General features: G+C 38.6%; 2 protein-coding genes across 2 annotated transcripts; one reads left to right on the forward strand and one right to left on the reverse strand.

Moving 5' to 3' along the window:
* Positions 270 to 6994, reverse strand: LOC109846350 (CMP-sialic acid transporter 2). Its single transcript, XM_020415577.1, has 15 exons — positions 6902 to 6994; positions 6780 to 6871; positions 5633 to 5693; positions 5433 to 5544; positions 5165 to 5244; positions 4768 to 4843; positions 4578 to 4678; positions 3432 to 3503; positions 3173 to 3221; positions 3035 to 3076; positions 2178 to 2299; positions 2015 to 2074; positions 1895 to 1943; positions 904 to 998; positions 270 to 826 (listed from the first exon to the last, which is right to left on the reverse strand). Exons 3-15 carry the CDS (start codon positions 5686 to 5688, stop codon positions 775 to 777), a joined length of 966 nt encoding a protein of 321 aa, XP_020271166.1. The 5' UTR covers positions 5689 to 5693; positions 6780 to 6871; positions 6902 to 6994; the 3' UTR covers positions 270 to 774.
* LOC109846340 (AT-hook motif nuclear-localized protein 10-like) lies at positions 8771 to 18747 on the forward strand. The gene is made up of 6 exons (XM_020415568.1): positions 8771 to 8844; positions 15659 to 15953; positions 16756 to 16808; positions 17944 to 18066; positions 18277 to 18429; positions 18571 to 18747. Exons 1-6 carry the CDS (start codon positions 8797 to 8799, stop codon positions 18745 to 18747), a joined length of 849 nt encoding a protein of 282 aa, XP_020271157.1. The 5' UTR covers positions 8771 to 8796.

A 19315-nucleotide genomic window follows, 5' to 3' on the forward strand; every position in this document is an offset into this window, starting at 1 on the left:
TATGGGGTTCTATAAAATAAAAGATGAAGAATAATTCTCTAGTTATTATTCAAACCTGACATGTTATGTTCATTACCTGTCACCTTATGGAGAGGATTACTTTGTACTGCATGAAGCTCTAAATGCAGCCAAACAAATTAATTACAGTTCATTTGTACTACATGAAGCTCTAAATGCAGCAAAACAAAACAAAGATAAGCTGTTGGCGTTGGTACGAGCGAAAAAAATAAGTACAATGCTTGAATTGCTTATGTATTATTGGCTTTCGGTTCAACAAGCTTGGCTGAAGAAGTTGTATGTAGAAAAATAGTTACACAGGCAATTGTTATTGTATTTGTGCTTCTCATTCTCTTTGCCAGCACGCATAATAAAACAGCCAAAATGAAATCTATAAACTGAATTCGCGGTATTAACACCCAACTAACATGCTGTGATTTCCATCTGAAAATGTGCTTTCAGGAAACAGTACAATTTAATCTGCTTACACATACAGGGCAAAAGAATTGAACGTGCTAAAACAACACAAGATACAAAAGAACTTTTTTCCCCTTTCCAGGTCGAGCAACTTGATCACGTTGAAGCCACTCAGTCGTTAGAATTCCTCTAAGAATAAAAAACTAATCAAACCTTTTGATTCCTCTTGAACTTCTCGCTTGGTGTCGAGGTGAACTTGTAGGTTAGACCAAGCTGATACTGAAACTTCGTATTCTTAGGCATGATAATCTTTAGTGATCTGCTGACTATGTCAAGGAGCATTTTCTTGTTTCTTGGAACTCATTTTTGTGGCTTCCCAATGGAGTGGAGGTATACAGAGACAGAGACAACCCTGAAAAAAAGAAAGCAAAGATCATCAGATAAACTTAGGGTTCTCTTTCTGAAGCCGTGAAGGTCGCTACTACTTACGTAGATCCCAGAAAGAAGGCAAGGGAGAGATGAAAGCCAAATAGGAACACTGAAACAATTGCAGTCAGGAGCATTGCCACAGAAGTTGAGTACACCTGTACATGGACCAGAGAGAAATTTGATGTATAGCAGAAACTGAAGGAAGAATGTAAAAGTAAACATTTCTCTAGTAAACCCTCCTCAACTACCTAACTGGTTCTAAAGGAAAAAGGAGGTTTAAAAAAAACATTGATTTTATGTTGAATATCTTAATCTCTATGGATAGTATTAAGCCAACAGAAAGAAGACAGTCGACATGCTCCCACTACTAGGTCTTCAAACTTAGTATACTGGTATTTGCATGAGAAGAAAAATAACGGACTACATAGCCATTCTTCTACATGATTACGTTTTTCATACCATGACAATTTAGTAGCCATTCTAATATTCTATGCTTCCACATGGTTACATTTTTCATACCATGACAATTTAACAGTAACATTATAGTTATATATGCAATTTTAAGTCTTTGTCTCCCTTGTGATATTTTTCATACAAATTTATGTTAAGAAATAACATCATTACAACAGTGAAAAAATTAGAACATTAAGTATTGTCTATTCTACCCTGAATTATTAAACAGTTATCTCTTGGTAGTTCAGCTTCTTTTCTGGTGAAAGGGAGGGGGAAAAAAAGAGTTATCTACTAGGTTACACCAATGGGCACTGGCCTATCATACGACAACAGGAACCTGAAGTTCTCGCACATCCAACATTGTTATCGGCATATTTCATTACCACCGATACAGAAATATCTCAAGATTTAAGCCAGCTAGATAGCTTTTCAGTTTACATATTGAAGCTGGTGAAGCACTAAGGTAAGATGGTTCTACTTGATGTTGTTTTTCATAAATAATTCTCTGCAAGTTGTTGTAATATTGCACTAAGGTAAGATGGTTCTACTTGATGTTGTTTTTCATAAATAATTCTCTGCAAGTTGTTGTAATATTTACCTTCACAATGTTATCAGCATATTTCATTACCATCGATACGGCAATTCCACTGCAAATACAAAGAACTCAGGAACTGGATAAACTTGAAATTTTGCAAAAGAGGCATAATAAAATATTTACCTGAGAGCATGATTTAGAATCATGCAAACTGTGATGAAAGAATAACCATGGAAGAAACCTCTGCAGTACAAGATATAGTCAATAAAATTCAATATAAATGCTAAATTTAGGATAACAGATGTGGAATGGAAGATGTGAAGATTGAAGAATGCTTCAAGCTTACTTATTCATAACTGCATCATAATCCTGAACGCAAATTGCAACCAAATTGAAAATCATGCCAAAAATGTACAACCAGAAGTTTTGAACATTAATATTTCTTGAAGGGCGTTTTTTTATAATAGCCTGCATTTTTGAAATGGGTGAAAGTTCAGTAATATTCAAGAATAGGTGATTAGATTGACAGAATTCCAAGAGTATATCGTGATAGAAAAGGGAATACAAATTAAAAATGCAGTATCACACCACCATATCTATTATCCATCGTAATTATTATGGTATAGAACAATAAACTGTCTGTTGTGCTTCCAGATAATTGTGTCCCACCAGTATAAAGATTAACCCGACAAAAAAAGTCACATGCTTTGGGGATTCCCCCTACCCACTCATCAAGTGATCTTGTTCTAGCCTCAGGATCGAAGAGAGCACCACGGTCACTCAGCATACAGAAAAGTATATATGGAAGGAAACCAGTGGTATTTTATGTGACATGATTCTCCCAAAAATGTTTTATATTGCCAGACGGATGTTAGCGAGCCCGACAAATGTCTCGAACACATGAGTAAAAGAACTCTCCTATACTCCAGGAGACAGTTAATTTTGGGAGTTGGATGGTCCTGGAGATGGATTGATGGGGCAGTAAACCTACAAGTGATGCTGATGGACTGCTTCATCATTATGTTAGGGTATGCAATCAGTTGTTAGTTACGTGTTCTAAGGAGCATGGAATCAGATGACAGACAAATACACAGAATTCTAAAATAAATTATACCAAACATGCATGGGAAGAAGTACAGTGGTTTATGTCCTTCAAGATAGAAGTGCATGTATTGTGAAAGAATGCAATCGCTTAATGAATACCTCTGTATATACCCCAGCAAAGCCACTTAGAAGTGCCATGATCTGAAACAAAAATAATTGATATCAACATAACTATCAGTTTCAAGAATACTACAGCAAAGAATCTTCAGTTGAAGAACAACAGTTATCTATACTCACAATGGCCATCATCCACCCCTGAAAAGGTGTTTGAAGAACACGATCTGAACTGCGAAGCAAATAATGTTCTAAAATATTCAGTAGTTAAAAGTACATAGAGAATGTAAGAGTTGGTCAAAGACAAAGCTATAAAGTTGAGGGTGCGTGAGTCTTTGTCACTAGGGTAGTGAATACTAACACGATACATCATGAGTATCTTAGGAACTCAAAGATATTAATATATCAAAGCATAGGATAACGGATGATAAATTATACTTACGAGGCATTAAGTTGTGCGGTGGTACACCCTGCACATAGGAGAATAAAAGCAGCCCATTGGATTTCACTTAACCTGGAAGGAAGAAAAGAATAGCATTATGGTTTCTAATTAACAACTATCGAACTACTAAAATTCAATAACAGCCGGATGGAATAATATTTGGTTATAGAAGCAGAAAGAAATTAAGAACAAAGATTAAAAGATTAAAATAAAAGGTAAAATAATGTTAGATAACCCAGTGAACTTTTCAAGCATAAGAACTGAACATATCAATAAACCATCAACATGTCGACGCATCATGCATGTGCATCCAACATTCTTCAATTCAAGCTCGTACACACCTCACTGTACCGATTATCAACTCAAGCTCATTTACACCTCATGTTTACTTAAAATTACAGTTAATCTTGTAATATTTGAACAATTAGCTCCAAGGTAAACAAACAACTCTAACAGCTGTAGGTCATGTCAGGCTCACTGACGAAGTGGCAAGCAGGCTCACTGAAAGAACTTTACTCATGACACTCTTGTAGATATGTGATGTTTGATTGTGAATTTGACATGGCTTTCTATCATTGTTTTTGGTTAGTTTTATTTTTTATTTTTACTTTTTAGGGATTCATGAACGGTAAAAGCTTATGTCAACTTAAGTGGATAGGAAAGAGTCATCCACCAACTTTTTTATCCGTTGATATTGCATTGGGATCCGTGATAGATATGAAGAATCTTTTAAGATTTGTGCATCTTTTGAATCTTTGATGGCACAAATCTTGAGACAATATGAGTGGAGAAAAAGTTTGGTGGACAAGGTCTCTTATCCACTTAAGTGGATAGGAGTTTTACTCTTCATGAACTACATTTCCCAAAAATTATAATATTTACTAACAAGCTTGTTAGCGATTATGGCAGTAGTTTAGGTGATTTAGAAGAGTAAGTCACAACTATCTAAACAAAGTTCTAAGGGACAAGGTAACACAAACAACAGCATGCAATTGTGTAGTACTGAAGGCGCATACAATTTATAATTTGTGCACTTGAGCTATATCTAGTGAGCATTTAAGGTTATAGTATGTCTTAAGGATATAGAGAACTACAATATTGACGTCAAAGAAAACAAAAGTTTCCTTTAAATGGAAGAAATCTTACTTCCTCTTTAGAATGATACGATATAGCACACCAGTGCTGATAATGTTAAGGTTCTTCAGTATCTGATAAGCAGGGGCATCCACATATGCAAAGATGTAATACTGGAAACAAAAAAGTGTAACTGGATCATGGATTTCATGGCATTAGTTTCTAATTCATATCATGGAAAAGTAATTATAATAGAATATACCTGCAGCAAGTTCTTGACTAGGTAAAGCAGTGCAGGAATAGGATAGACACTAACTTCATCGAATGATGTCGTTAACCTGAAAATAAATAATGTTGGATATACTACACCAATGAGAATCTCTTGTTAAAGCCTTAAAAAAAAGTCTGATCATTGTCAGTCTGAATCTTCAACTAGGAAACATAGCACCAGTAAGGCCACATGGCAAATCCTCAAAAGTAGATTATGAGGATATGATGGCATGGAGCTCAGAAGAAAAAATGGCAAATACATCACTTAAAGCTACAAGATGTTAAACATCCATCAAAATGTCTTTCTTTATGCATATACAGATGGTCAAGTTTCACCTCTAAAGATCACACATCCTCAGAAAAAAGAATATAATATGTGAATAGCTCACCTGTTATCTTCTGTGACCCCTTCTCTTTTCCATATTCTGCTAAGGGCTGCAAGTGATAGCGCACATTTTAAGGCCTCCACCTAATATGAAAAAAATGAGGAAAATTCACATATAGGCCTTTAAGTTAAACAATTAAAGTTTTAGATTGATTTATATAATGTACCATAGCCATGATTGTTCTGAAAGCAAACAGTTTTTGCAGTTTGGAACAATCAGGCAACTAAGAACTACAGAACCATAAGAAGACCGATTGACATTTCTCCCTTACCGAAAAGTTAGCCGTTGTCACACTGTATTCATACTTTCCAGCTCTCTTGGACCACACAATAAGTATTGACTGTGAACTTGTAAGCAACGTTAATGCCAATGTAACAACTGATCTGCCATACAGATAGAAGACGAGAAATTTATAGCTTGCATAAGCCATATCATGTATATAACTATTTAGCAATTCTTAAATGCTCTCACTTTAGTCTCCAGCTGGATTTGTTCACCGAGCTACTTGAGCTAGACACATTTGTCATTAGCACTGCAGAATCAAAAGGAAATAAGTGTGAGAGGAAGAAAGACAGGTAACGAGGATGTGAAGAGTGTTAGCCTGTTAGGAATCTTGACCCCAAGATTAGTTTGTTTTGATGATAACGAATATTATATGTTGTGTATTATGTGCTAACATTTGTTTTGCAGTATCAGATAGGGGTGTTATCAGAGCGGATACGGTTCGGATATGACGTTTACCATATCCATATCCGCTTTTTATAAACGGATACGGATACGGATACGGATCACCCTCGGTAAGAAAAAACCTTAACCATATCCGCATTTATCGGAAACGGATACGGTTCGGATATTTGAGAATCGGATCGGATATGATCACGGATATAAACGGATATTCGACATAAATCTATTAGACATATAATCTTTATACAAAACCATCAATTGAAAACTAAAAAATCAAGAAGTTGTTCCAGTGTCAAAAATCACATTGGTGATTGTCGACAGTAAATCTGAGCTTTATATATTCTAAGCTACTAATTATAGGGAAGTTAGGGTTAATTTCTGGCAGCTAAAAATAGTTAATTGCAATGGATCCTTGCAAAAGTCTAAAAGCACTGATAGCCCAAAACAAACTTGTGTAACATAACTGCTGCTACAACTTATTACAATACAGGGTTTATTTTCTCCCATTTCTCAATCATAACTATTTATTGTTATTTGATACACAATTAATATTTATTTTGCATGAGAAATTCAGATTTTTTGCGTAGAAAGCCCCAGGGAGCAGGAATCGCTGTCAACAAGGGCTTAAATTGGCTTTAAAAACAAGAAATGGATGAAAGTCGGATAGACAAAAAACAATGACTAACTAGTAATGGTGTACAAATATCTTTGTCAATCTTCATGAAACATCCAGCCGACGACGACTTGTGATTAAATTGACGGTTGATTTTTGTTAAATGGCCCATTTGGAATTTTATAATTTGCAGAAGAGTACGAAAAATAACGTCACCCGATATCATTCCTTGATCTTGATGTTTCCAAATACCCAACTAGAATACAACCATGAAATTTTAGTAACATGATTTGAGAGTTAGGTGCAGCTAAAAATGGTTACCCAATTTACACGAAAAGGTAGAGGAGGCGAGTGGCGAGTGGCGACTCTTCGCTGGAGAGAAGGTAGAGGAGAAGATTGAGCACGACTGTGAGATCGCCGGCTGTGAGATCGCCGGCTGTGAGATCGCCGGAAAATCCCGCCGCCGTCGCTGGAGAATCGTGGAGGTGTGGAGCGATTCGAGAGTGGAGGCGGCTTGAGGAGAGTGAGGGCTGAGGGTGAGGGCCTAGTGTTTTTTCTTTTTAGTTTTGGTTTTGGGTTAGCGGGTTAATAACTATAAGATGGGGACCCGATTACCCGAATCACTATTACATTGTGGATATCCGTATTCGCAACCCTCATATCCGTTACCGAATATGTATCCGAAAAAAAATCCGAAACCATATCTGTATCTGTTACCGTATCCGTCCGGTTTCAAAATTAGCCTACCATATCCGCATCCATTCGGATACGGATGCGGATCCGGTCGGATATATCCGAACCGTTTGGCACCCCTAGTATCAGAGCTATATCAATAATTATATTCAAAGAGATACTCAAGACATAGATGAGTTCAAGGCAAAATGAAGCAAATAAGAAGATATACTTTACTGTCAAAATGTAATTTTACATTTTCTTTGCTTAGAAATTTGTACAAGCCTTGATCACACACATAGTGTTAGAACACACTAACACACTAACACATGCTTAGTTTGTTAGTTAACAATAGAAATCTTCTATATTAACCATTAGAGTTTATAGATATTGAGTGAGTCTTAAAACATTTTATTTATACCCTATAGCAATTTGAATCCGAAAAAACTTAGACGAATTAAGAAGATGAAAATTAATAATAAAAGACCAAAGTTGTAGGTCTCTTCAACAGCTTTCTAGCAAATCTTAAATGATCTCATTCCGATGTTGGATGAGAAAGTTACAGCCAAAATACTGAAAAGAAAATTCCAGAATCTGTGAGTTTACAGTGTAGTCGACTATCATGCATTGTAGTCGACTGCTAAGCAATTTTCTGACTTCACAGAGTCTGTTTAGACTCAGTGTAGTCGACTACTATGACTTGTAGTCGACTACAGATGCAGTTTTTTCAGATTTTAGGTTTTGAATAAGTAACTGTTTATAGCCGTTTTGTGGACGTTAATTGGGGTTAAAATTATATCATTTCAGAGGTTATTAATAGGTTTAAACATCAGAAAATAAATACCAAGTTTTGCACTTGTAAGATTCACATATTGTGCAAATTATAATAGGTTTAAACATCAGAAAATAAATACCAAGTTTTGCACTTGTAAGATTCACATATTGTGCAAATTAACTCTCTAAACTTTTAGTTTTTCGATCTGTTTTTTCATAAAAGAGAGTTTCTGATATTGCCATTGTTTCTATCATTCTTAGAGCTTGTTTAGGTAATATTCAAAGAGTTAAAAAGATTGATAAGCCATTAAAAAGATTGATAGGAGCAAAAATTTTGAAGCTAATAAGTGTGGTCAACCATTCAAGGAACAAGCTAGATTTTCCCTTGAGTGCCTCAGGAGTAAAGGAGAAAGTAGGAAGAAAGAAACAAGAGCTCGTGTATGATCACATATAGTAGTAGATCTTTAATATAATCAATTGTTAGAGGGATAGTAAAGGCATCTTTCAATGCAATTTGTAAATTCTCTGTACATGAGTTTTTCGTGTGTGAAAATTTTTTTTTTGTTACATCATAATGTCCGAGTTCATTCTTATGACATTTGATACTGTCCAAAGTTTAAGTAGTACAAAGTATCAATTTTCATATTATCTCCCATAAAAAAATTTGAACTTCAAATGAGATTGGGCATTGTAATTTATATTTAATCAAGATTTGCATTGTGAAAAGAAAAAAAAAGAAAAGAAACAGAGGATAACACTAAACTGGGAGTTGCTTTCTTGTTTTGTTATGCTTTCTGGTGAATAGTAAATTGTACTGTGAGCATGTTGATATTATCTTAGCTAATAGTGAAGCCCTTTGCTTGCAGTCTTGCAATGCATCAACATAGACAACATGGTGGGTAACAAGAGAAGAAATGTGATTTTCACCTATAACTACCAGGTATGTATGCTATGTATGCGCATGAACCCTTTTTGTATTTGCCAAATATATATTTAATTAAAATGATAAATACAATAAACCTCCAGTCATGGACACATGAAGCTGGAGAAGTATAATCTTTTATGATAGGGTGTGAGATTTCTTCTATTTGACTAGGTGAGTACTCCAGAAATACGTTCTTTTGGACTTCATTGATATGTATGAAATGTTGTTGGTGAGATTGCTCTAGAAGTTTCTTTCTGATTAAGGAGAATAAATTTTCTGCAAACCAAAAATAGGATGAAAAATATTTGCCTACTTTTGCACTCTTGGACTAACTGTCAGTGATTCTTTAGTTTTCGTAGTTTTAGGAAAAATATTTGCCTACTTTTGCACTCTTGGACTAACTGTCAGTGATTCTTTAGTTTTCGTAGTTTTAGAGGGTTGTATGCAATGTGAATAAACAGTCAAGAACAATTTTCACAAAAGTGAAAAGAAGTTTCAGGACACTATCATTTTCTAGTGTGTAACTTATGACCTTGTGATGGACACCGGCAAACACGTAACTATATACATTGTCATATACAACATGAACAATGAAGTGAATTTTTTTAAAAATCAAATAAGCACAAATTGTTCTTTCCATTTTGCAGATTCCTCATGTATAATAGCATGGAAAATAATTTCATATTTTTAATCTGAACCCTGAAAACTTATTTGAGTGCAGGATGTAAGCAAAACAAAAAAAAATCAAGGTCTGTTGTCACTCACCGAATCCATGAAAATTGTAAAAGAAACTAATATACTACAAAAACCACATGCAATTCTACAAAGGGGCTGACTTCTGCAAAAGCTTCAGTGTATATATATATATATATATATATAATTATATATATATAGTATATGACACAACAAGTGAGACATTTGATTGCTTTGGTGTCGGCTCAGTTTTGGAAAAACTTCACCGAGGTGGAGAATTGTGAACCGGACCTGATAAGGCCCAGGCCCACGAATAACATGCAGGGGAATTGTTTGTTCGGATTTTGAGTCGGTTTCAAACTCTCACGCGTTTTCTCTCTGTTACCTATATAAACAATTGTTTATTAGGTTTTCTTTTGTGCAAAAGGAGGTGCGAAGGAGTTTGATGCAAAGTTTTGCGGCTGCAGACAAAATCAATTGCGTCTGCGGAGGAAAAGAAAAAGCAGAAGCTTGAGGAGTTTTCAGCAGCCGTCAAGAGGGTTCTGAGCATCTTTTGTAGGGAGAGTTTTGTGTGAGGGTTTTATTTGTGAGATTCTTGTGTAAACCCTATTTGTATTCTCTCCCTCTATTAGTAGATCTCCCCCCTCCTTGCCCCGTGGACGTAGGCAATTTGCCGAACCACGTTAAAATTGGTTGTACTGCTTTTGTGTGATTTGTAATAGCTTTTAGGGTCCCTCGACGCGCAGTCCTAGAGCTGACGAGAGGAAGAGCTAATATCCTACTTTGATAGGATATAGGCTTCAGATTCTTGTTCCCTTTGAGAAACAAGAATTCTTATTGCGACCTGACTCTCTTGTTGTGCTGCCGAAGTGCTGCCGAAATTTCCGCTGCGCGCAACAAGTGGTATCAGAGCCCAGATTTCAGATCTAGGGTTTTTTGGTGGAGGAAGATTCTTGTGTGAAGCTTAGTTCTTGGAGTTCTCGGCTTCGGTGGAGATAGCATTAGGAGTTGCCGTTGGAGATTTCGCTTTCCTCGTGTGGATAGGAGATCTATTTGGAATCCGATCTAGGGTTCAGTTGGGTGGTTCCTAATTCTATCAAATTTGTTCTTTCTCTACAATTTGGAGTTAGTTCGCAATGGGAGAAGAAGGTGAAAGCAGCAAATCGATGGCGGGTACAATACAAGTTGGTTTTCAAAACACCAAAATTAGTGTGGTGAAATATGACGGAAAAATCAACTTTGGTTTGTGGATGAGCGACGTACAGGATGCGTTAAATGCTCAGAATTTGGAAGAGACCATCATGGTCCACGAGAGGCCACCTAAATATGAAGAGGCGGTATGGGAGAAAATGAATAGGAACGCTTGTGGGGTGATCAGGTCCTGTTTGGAACAGGAGCTGAAGTATGATGTGATTGGGGTGACGTCTGCGATGAAGATGTGGGAAATTCTCAACAATAAGTACCTTACGAAGAGTGTTGAGAACCGATTGCACTTGCTGCGTAGGTTATTCAGATTCCAGATGTCCAGAGGCACCTCGCTTGCGGCTCATGTGAACAACTATACGAAGTTGTTGTCGGACTTGGCGAATGTTGATGAGAAGATATCGGATGAGTACAAGGCGATTATTTTGTTGGGCTCCTTACCGGATGAGGAGTATGATACCTTCGTGCTCACTTTGTTGAACGGGAGATCTTCTATCAGCTATAGTGAAGTGACTAACGCTTTGACGAACTACGATTTGAGGAGGAAGGATAAGGAGACTTCCCGCGCTAGTACTTCAGGAGAGGCCTTGTCGACAAGAGGTAGAAGCCCATATCCGAAAGGTGGTAACAGAGGGAGGTCAAAGTCTAGAGGCCGCCACCAATTAACAAAGAACCAATGTGCATTCTGCAAGGAGCAGGGACATTGGAAGAGAGACTGCCCGAAGCTCAAGGAGAAAGAGAATGGCAAGAAAAAGGGCCCGAAGGCCAATGAGGTGAACATTGCGAAAGGCGATGATTCCGATGATTCGTGCTTTTCTCTACTGATTACTCCGGAGGTGAACCATGTGGATGCATCAGATTGGATGCTTGATTCCGGCGCTACCTTTCATGTGACCCCTAGGCGAGACTGGTTTGCATCTTTTGAGAAAGTCGACGGGGGCGTTGTTGTCATGGGAAATGATCAATCCTGTGGCGTTTGTGGGATAGGTACCGTACGGATTAGGATGCACGATGGAGTAGTCCGTGAGTTAAAAGAGGTGAGTTTTGTTCCTCAACTGAAGAAAAATCTTATCTCAGTTGGAGCTTTGGAGGCGAAGGGATTCAAGGTGACTTTCGAAAACGCTGTAGCGAAGGTTACTAAGGGATCATTGGTGGTGATGAGGGGAGTCCGCAATCGGAATTTGTATTATCTGAAGGGAAGCACCGAGATTGGCCAGGTTGCTTCGGCTATTTCAGAAGCGGACATGAGCAGACTTTGGCACTATAGATTGGGGCACACAGGTGAAAAGTCACTGCAGGCATTGTGCAAGCAGGGGCTATTGAAGGGAGCCAAGAGTGGGAAGATTGAGTTCTGTGAGCACTGTGTTCTTGGCAAGAAGACGAAGGTGAAGTTCGGGACTGCCATTCATCAGACGAGGGGCATCCTTGATTACGTGCACACAGACGTTTGGGGTCCTACCAAGACTGCATCACTTGGTGGTCGACATTGGTTCGTCACTTTTGTAGATGACTATTCTAGGCGTTGTTGGGTGTACACCATGACGAAAAAGAGTGAAGTCCTAGATTTGTTTGTGGAGTGGAAGAAGAGATTGGAACTACAAACTGGGAGAAAGATCAAGACGTTGCGATCCGACAACGGTGGTGAGTATACTTCTGACCCCTTTCAGCAGCTATGTCGAGACGAGGGCATAGAGAGACACTTCACAGTTAGTCATACACCGCAGCAAAATGGGGTGGCAGAGAGATTAAATCGGTCTTTACTGGAGAAGATCCGATGCTTATTGTCGCAGAGTGGTTTGGAAAAGATCTTTTGGGCTGAGGCACTTACATATACGAGCCACCTCATTAATAGGCTGCCTTCATCTGCGATTGAGGGGAAAACCCCTATGGAAATGTGGTCGGGAAAGCCAGCACACGATTATGATCAGCTCAAGGTATTTGGGTGCCCTGCATATTATCATGTTAAAACTGATAAATTGGAACCTCGAGCTAGGAAGGCCATATTTGTAGGATTCAAGCGTGGTGTCAAGGGATACAAGCTTTGGGATCCAGTGGATAAGAAGATTGTGCTGAGTAGGGACGTCACATTCGATAAGGCTTCTATCTTGAAGCTTCCCAGCTCTCATCAGGTGGAGAGCGATCCGACGGAGGAGATATCGCAGGTGGTGGAGATCGATGCAGCTCCACATTGTCCAGATGGTACAGTATCCATGCAAGTGCCGACTGAGGTGACGTCAGGCGAGCACGATGATGACACGGAGGATACGAGTACAAATATGCAGGATCAAGAACCGACGGCTCAGGTTCAGGATTCTATTGCGGCTAGGAGACAGAGGAGAAACATACAGATGCCAGCACGGTATGCCGACACAGTTGCGTATGCACTTCCGGTGGAGAGTATCGATGAGTTAGTGCCTACTACATTCAGAGAGGCCGAGCAGAGTTCGGAGGCTGATTCGTGGCAGGTGGCTATGCAGGAGGAGATGGAATCTCTTCATAAGAACGATACATGGGAGCTTGTTGAGCTTCCAAAGGGGCGGAAGGCAATTGGTTGCAAGTGGGTATACACGAAGAAGGAGGGCATTGAAGGCACTCCGTTGAAATTGCTATACGGTTTGAAGCAGTCTCCTCGACAGTGGTATAGGCGATTCGATGGTTTTATGCTTGGTCATTCGTACACTCGGAGCCAGTTTGATCCTTACGTATATTTTCGCAAGTTGAAAGGAGGTGCGTACATCTATTTGTTACTTTATGTCGATGACATGTTGGTTGCCTCTACTTCCAAGTCGGCTATAGATGAGTTCAAAGTTCAGCTTTCAAATGAGTTTGAGATGAAGGACTTGGGCGAGGCGAAACGCATTTTGGGAATGGAGATCGGCAGAGACAAGAAGAAGAGCAGAATTTGTTTGGCTTATTTGAAGAAGGTTCTACAGCGATTCCATGTTAGCATGGATACGAAGCCAGTTAGTGTACCATTGGGAGCCCATTTGAAGCTTTCAGCTGGTCTTTCACCGAAGTCAGTTGAAGATAGAGAGTTGATGTCGAAGACTCCGTATGCAAGCGCGGTTGGGAGTTTGATGTACGCGATGGTATGTACGAGGCCGGATTTGTCACAGGCGGTGAGCATGGTTTCGAGATACATGCATGATCCAGGAGTGGGTCATTGGGACGCCGTGAGATGGATTTTGAGGTACATTCGAGGTACGCTCAATATTGGTTTGGTTTATGAGCGGGACACTACAGGTGGACAGTTATGTACTGGTTACGTTGATTCGGATTATGCCGGGGATTTGGATAAGCGTCGGTCTACGACAGGGTATGTGTTTACTTTGACTCGTGCGCCGGTGTGTTGGAGATGCACCTTACAGTCGACGGTGGCTTTGTCTACGACGGAGGCAGAGTATATGGCAGTTACGGAGGCTGTGAAGAAGGCTATTTGGCTTCGAGGACTTTTAGAGGAACTTGGTATATCACAAAGGTTCGTCACTATTCATTGTGATAGCATGAGTGCTATCTATTTGGCGAAGAATCAGGTTTTTCATGCGAGGACGAAGCACATTGACGTTCGTTATCACTTCGTTCGGGATGTTCTTGAAGATGGAGATGTGGAAATTATGAAGGTCCACACGAAGGATAATCCGACGGATATGCTCACTAAGGTTGTTCCGAGCAACAAGTTTGATAATTGTCGAAGCTTGTTGCACATTCGTGATTGTTGAGGTCGTTGGCGGCCATTTGGATGAACTACGTTCGGCTTGATTCCTTGGGCAAGAGGATACGTAGGCAGTCTTTCAGATGCAGTCGGTTTTGGATTAGTTGATGGGGGTGAGATTGTTTGGACTCTCGTTTGGGTTCTCGACTTGTTGTGGATTGAGTTCGTATTGGACACAACCAGTGGGATATTTGGTTGCTTTGGTATCGGCTCAGTTTTGGAAATACTTCACCGAGGTGGAGAATTGTGAGTGGGGAGTGGGGACCACACCCACGTGAGTCCATATGTGAGCAAGTCCGCGGTTTCGTTTCCGCGTAATGTAAGCCGGCCCACCCGTTTCGCACCTATATATATCAAAAGTTTTTTTTTAAGGGTTTTTTGAGCGGAGGGTTTGTGCAAGGGAGTTTCGGTATCTCTCTTTTGCGGCTGCTGCAGAGAAACAGGAGGTGATTTGTTTGGCTGCGGGAAAAATCACTGCAGGAGGTTTGTGTTGCGGCTACAGAGAAGGTGCAAAAGAAAAGAAGAAGCTTTTCCTTTAGGGTTTATTTTGTGCATCCTTTTTGAGAGATATTATGAGGGATCTGAGAGTTTGTTTGAGGGTTTAGTTTGTGAGTGATTGTAAACCCTAGTTGTATTCTCTCCCTCTATTAGTAGATCTCCCCCCTCCTTGCCCCGTGGACGTAGGCAATTTGCCGAACCACGTAAAAATTGGTTGTATCGCTTTTGTGTGATTTGTAATAGCTTTTAGGGTCCCTCGACAGGTCAGTCCTAGAACTGATGAGAGGAAGAGTCGATTTCTCACTTGGTTGAGATATCCGCTTCAGATTCTTGTCTCCTTGGTGAGACGGGAATTCTTATTGCGATCTGACTCTCTTGTTGTGCTGTCGAAGTGCTGCCGAAATTTCCGCTGCGCGCAACACTTCGTGGGTACAATGTTTTAAATCAAGTGCTTGAATCTTTTCTTTTTCCGAATCTTTCTAGATATCAAGTACGTGAACCTTCTACCTCACTGAATGTTTCTTTCTCAACTGCAATATTTTGCTTAAACATTTTCCAAATTTATCATTCCCTCTCTCCTTTTAAACCCAAAACCAGAGCCAATGCTCTCAATCCAATTCTTTACTCCCATAAAGGAAAAAAAAATCTCTGCTCAATTTTCTTCTTTCTGCTCCATTTCTTTGTCCAATGGAAGCAAGAGCTGAGACTTCTAATGCTCCACAGGAGAGTTCACCCCCTCATCGTCTCGAAATGAGCATGAGTGTCTTGCCAGATGGCACTTGTGTTTACTGTCATGTTGTCCCACCAGTCCCTGCTGCTGTAACTAGAGGCAGCGGTGGGGTGCATCCAGTGAGTTTGTCAGAGTTCAAAAAACTGGGGAGGCCGAGGAAGTGTGAACTCTTCAAGTATGCGCCAGTTGGAGTGACAGCTTGCACTACATCACCATTGCCAGATGGGTCTGTGGATGGTGCTGGTACTGTGGGGATTGTGTCGCCGGTTGTTGCAATTGCTGCTTTGGGTAATCATCTTGATTCTTAAGTTACTACTTACTAGTTTCCATTTCTTTAGTATATTTCTTTTGATTGTTGTTTTGTGGTTTTAAGATACTTTTTTTTGTGAGAAAGGTTGTTTTGTTTCCTTACTGGATTTTTGGGATACAATCATTCATAACTAGTAGAGTTGTAATAGTCCAATTCTATATGATATCAAATGATTTCTAGAAAAGCTTTGGTCAGTACATGACTTAGTCCCGCGGTTTGACATACGCACATGACCTGAAAAGAAATTTTGAAGTTTGGATCTAGATTATATACAACTGCCTAATGGAAGTGTAGTTTTCTGGTATTTTCAGCAAGTTTCACAGAGAGGAATATGATTCATGGTAGCAAAGTTTATCATTTTTAATCCTTCTTTCCTACAGTAAAGGAACTTGGAGGGTTCCTCCTTCTTGCATGAGTTGAAACCTCATGCACAGGCCTATCCCTTGAATAGATTATAAAATTTGGCAACATTGACAATAAGGTATAAATATTCTGTCAATTCATTTATGCAGCTTTCTTGACTGATTGTGGCTTCATAGACAATCTTATTTTGATTGGGAAAGGCTCCTGTGGAATGATGCAGATATTAGAGAACTTTTATAAGGATGGAAAACTAATCCCTTTTTGTTAAACATTTAAATGGTTTTTGCGCTCTTCTGCCTATAGTCAAAAAGTTCTGTTTCACTTAGATTTCTTTTGTTTTATTAGAACATCAGTCACTTAAAGAAATTTTAATTTTTCTTCTCTTTGATTTATCATGAGGATGAAATTTGTATGCAGGATCTAAACAGAATACTTTTATGCCCTATATTATTGACATAAAAGCCGGGCAGGTATAACGCTTTTCATATTGTTGTCTTTCTTATATATATCTTTCCCCATTATTGAGCTTCTTTGTATCTGTATTATAATTGGTAACTTATCTTATAAACTTATCAAATAAGTAAAGCTATTGATTTGCATCATTATCGTCAGTGCACATGCTTGTGGGAGGGAACTAGTGGGACCCATGTAGGAGCATGGTCCTAATGCACGAGATGTAAGCATTCCTATGAGATGTTTGATCTTACACTTACCTAATAACTAGATTCCTGCATGTGCACATGCAAAAGAGTAAAAGTTTTTTTTTAAATGAAGTTTTAAAGCTTTAGCTTTATTGTAATCTTGGTTTAGTAAAGGGAATATATCAAGAAAAATAATTAGATCTCATTTATTAAATATTTAATTTAGTTCAATTATCCACAGATCTTCGTGAATATACATCCTCTTGATAACTTCTCTTAAGCCCTGTACCCTATGATTGTTTTTGATAAGCCATCAATTTTGTGTCAATTAACAAGTTAAGTATTTCATATTTGCTGATTAACATGTCACTTCAATATTGAATACTAAGTAGTGGGTACAATTGTACAAATATGATAGTCAATTTTTTTCAGAACCATTTGAATTTGGTTGGGTCATTATATGGTTTTCCAAAGTATTTTATTGCTAGATCTCAACCTCTGATTTTTGAAGAATATAAAGCATTCATCATCAGCATCATCATTACCACCACCTGGGCTTTTTACTATAGAATGGGCTTGGTTGCGGACAGCTGAAATACTGTTTATAGGATACACTTATCTGGAATTTGAGATACTAGAATGGGCTTGGTTGCGGACAGCTGAAATACTGTTTATAGGATACACTTATCTGGAATTTGAGATACCTCATCTGAAGGAATTGAACTTCACTACATTCACTAGCCTTTTTGGTTTGAATGGACGCATACCTTCTCCATTTTGATTTCATGAAGTTTAATCATGGAAACAATTTGTAGAACTTTCTAATGCAGGAACAATTTTTAAGACATTATTCTATTGACATCTTTGAAAACATATTTCATTGTTTTCATGCTGTGCATGTTGCACAAGTACATGTAAGTGACAAAGGACTTATTTCAATTTTTTCCCTTTTCTTTCTTCTTAGGACATATCGTCCATTTTAGGTTTGTTTCGTGAGAAAGGACATCTATGTGTCCTTCCAGCGAACGGTGTGGTATCCCAGGCGGTGCTTCACCAGGCAGAAAGCTCAGTAGCAGTATCTTACGAGGTAATTTTTTCCCCTCCTGCAACTCATCTGTATCAAACCTTGAACTGGCTGCTCTATTTATTCATGATAATGTGCAGAGAATAAATTTAATATTCTCCTTACATAATGTTGCTAGTGATACTTCTTCTGGTTTATGTACAGGGCCGCTTCGAGATTTAATATTCTCCTTACATAATGTTGCTAGTGATACTTCTTCTGGTTTATGTACAGGGCCGCTTCGAGATACTGCTGCTCTCTGGGTTATTGCCAAGGAGCAAGGGCGCATGCAGAGAGATTGCGCTCAGTGTGATGCTAGCTGGAATAAATGGCAAGGTCTTTGGAGGTCGGCTGGCTGGCCTTCTCATCACAGCATCACGCGTTCAGGTCTTTCTCCGTTCTAATTTCTCAGCATATATGCTTTCGATTTCTCATCGAACCTATTGTGTATATTGTGATTCAATTTGTCTTTCTCTATTGGCACACTACGTATCTGACACTAATCTTGGAAAATATTCCTCTCTGCAGTTGGTCATTGGCTGTTTCGCCTCCCATTGGTATGATGAGCTGTCAATTGGAGCGAAAAGGGTGAAGATGACAAGTCCTGTCAACCCTTCACGAAATCAGCTAGATGTTTCCAGAATTCCTTACAAGCAAAAGAGAGAATGGAGGAGAAAAAGGAGTCTCATGTATAATCTCATATAATATCAAACGTTTTTTTTAAAATATAACTTGTGGTTGGAGGGACAGTGAATTCATCTTACAATGATTTTCTATATATGAGAAAAAAAACACTTTTTTGTTAAGTTATAATCGATGATTTCATTTTGGTAACATTTGATGTGTACAAGTGTAATTTCATCAGAACCACAGTAAATTTCTGTATAATTCTCAGCAAAAAAAAAGAAAAGAAAAAGTTGGTGCAGATTTTCCAGTGAACTAAAGTTAATAGGGTGTACTTGCTCAGGATGATTCAAGAGCCATGATAGATAAAAGCGTGAAATTATTTTCTGACTTTTGACGTGACAAATACAAATTTGGCAGGAACTACCTTGAAAATATTTCATTGAAATCTCCAGTAAGCGTTGTCGCAGTTTTCCTTATGGAAAATTCATCATTTTGTTGCTGATGATGAAGTATGTCTCATTAGCAAAGTGTTTATCCAATTCACCATTCAGTAGAATTTCTAGAATTAATATAGTTGTGCGAAAAAAGTAAATGTAGGGGATAACATTTGATATGTGTACAAGTGTATTTTCATTAGAAACACAGT

This window comes from Asparagus officinalis, chromosome 1 (genome assembly GCF_001876935.1).
Source record: "Asparagus officinalis chromosome 1, Aspof.V1, whole genome shotgun sequence".
NCBI lineage: Eukaryota > Viridiplantae > Streptophyta > Magnoliopsida > Asparagales > Asparagaceae > Asparagus > Asparagus officinalis.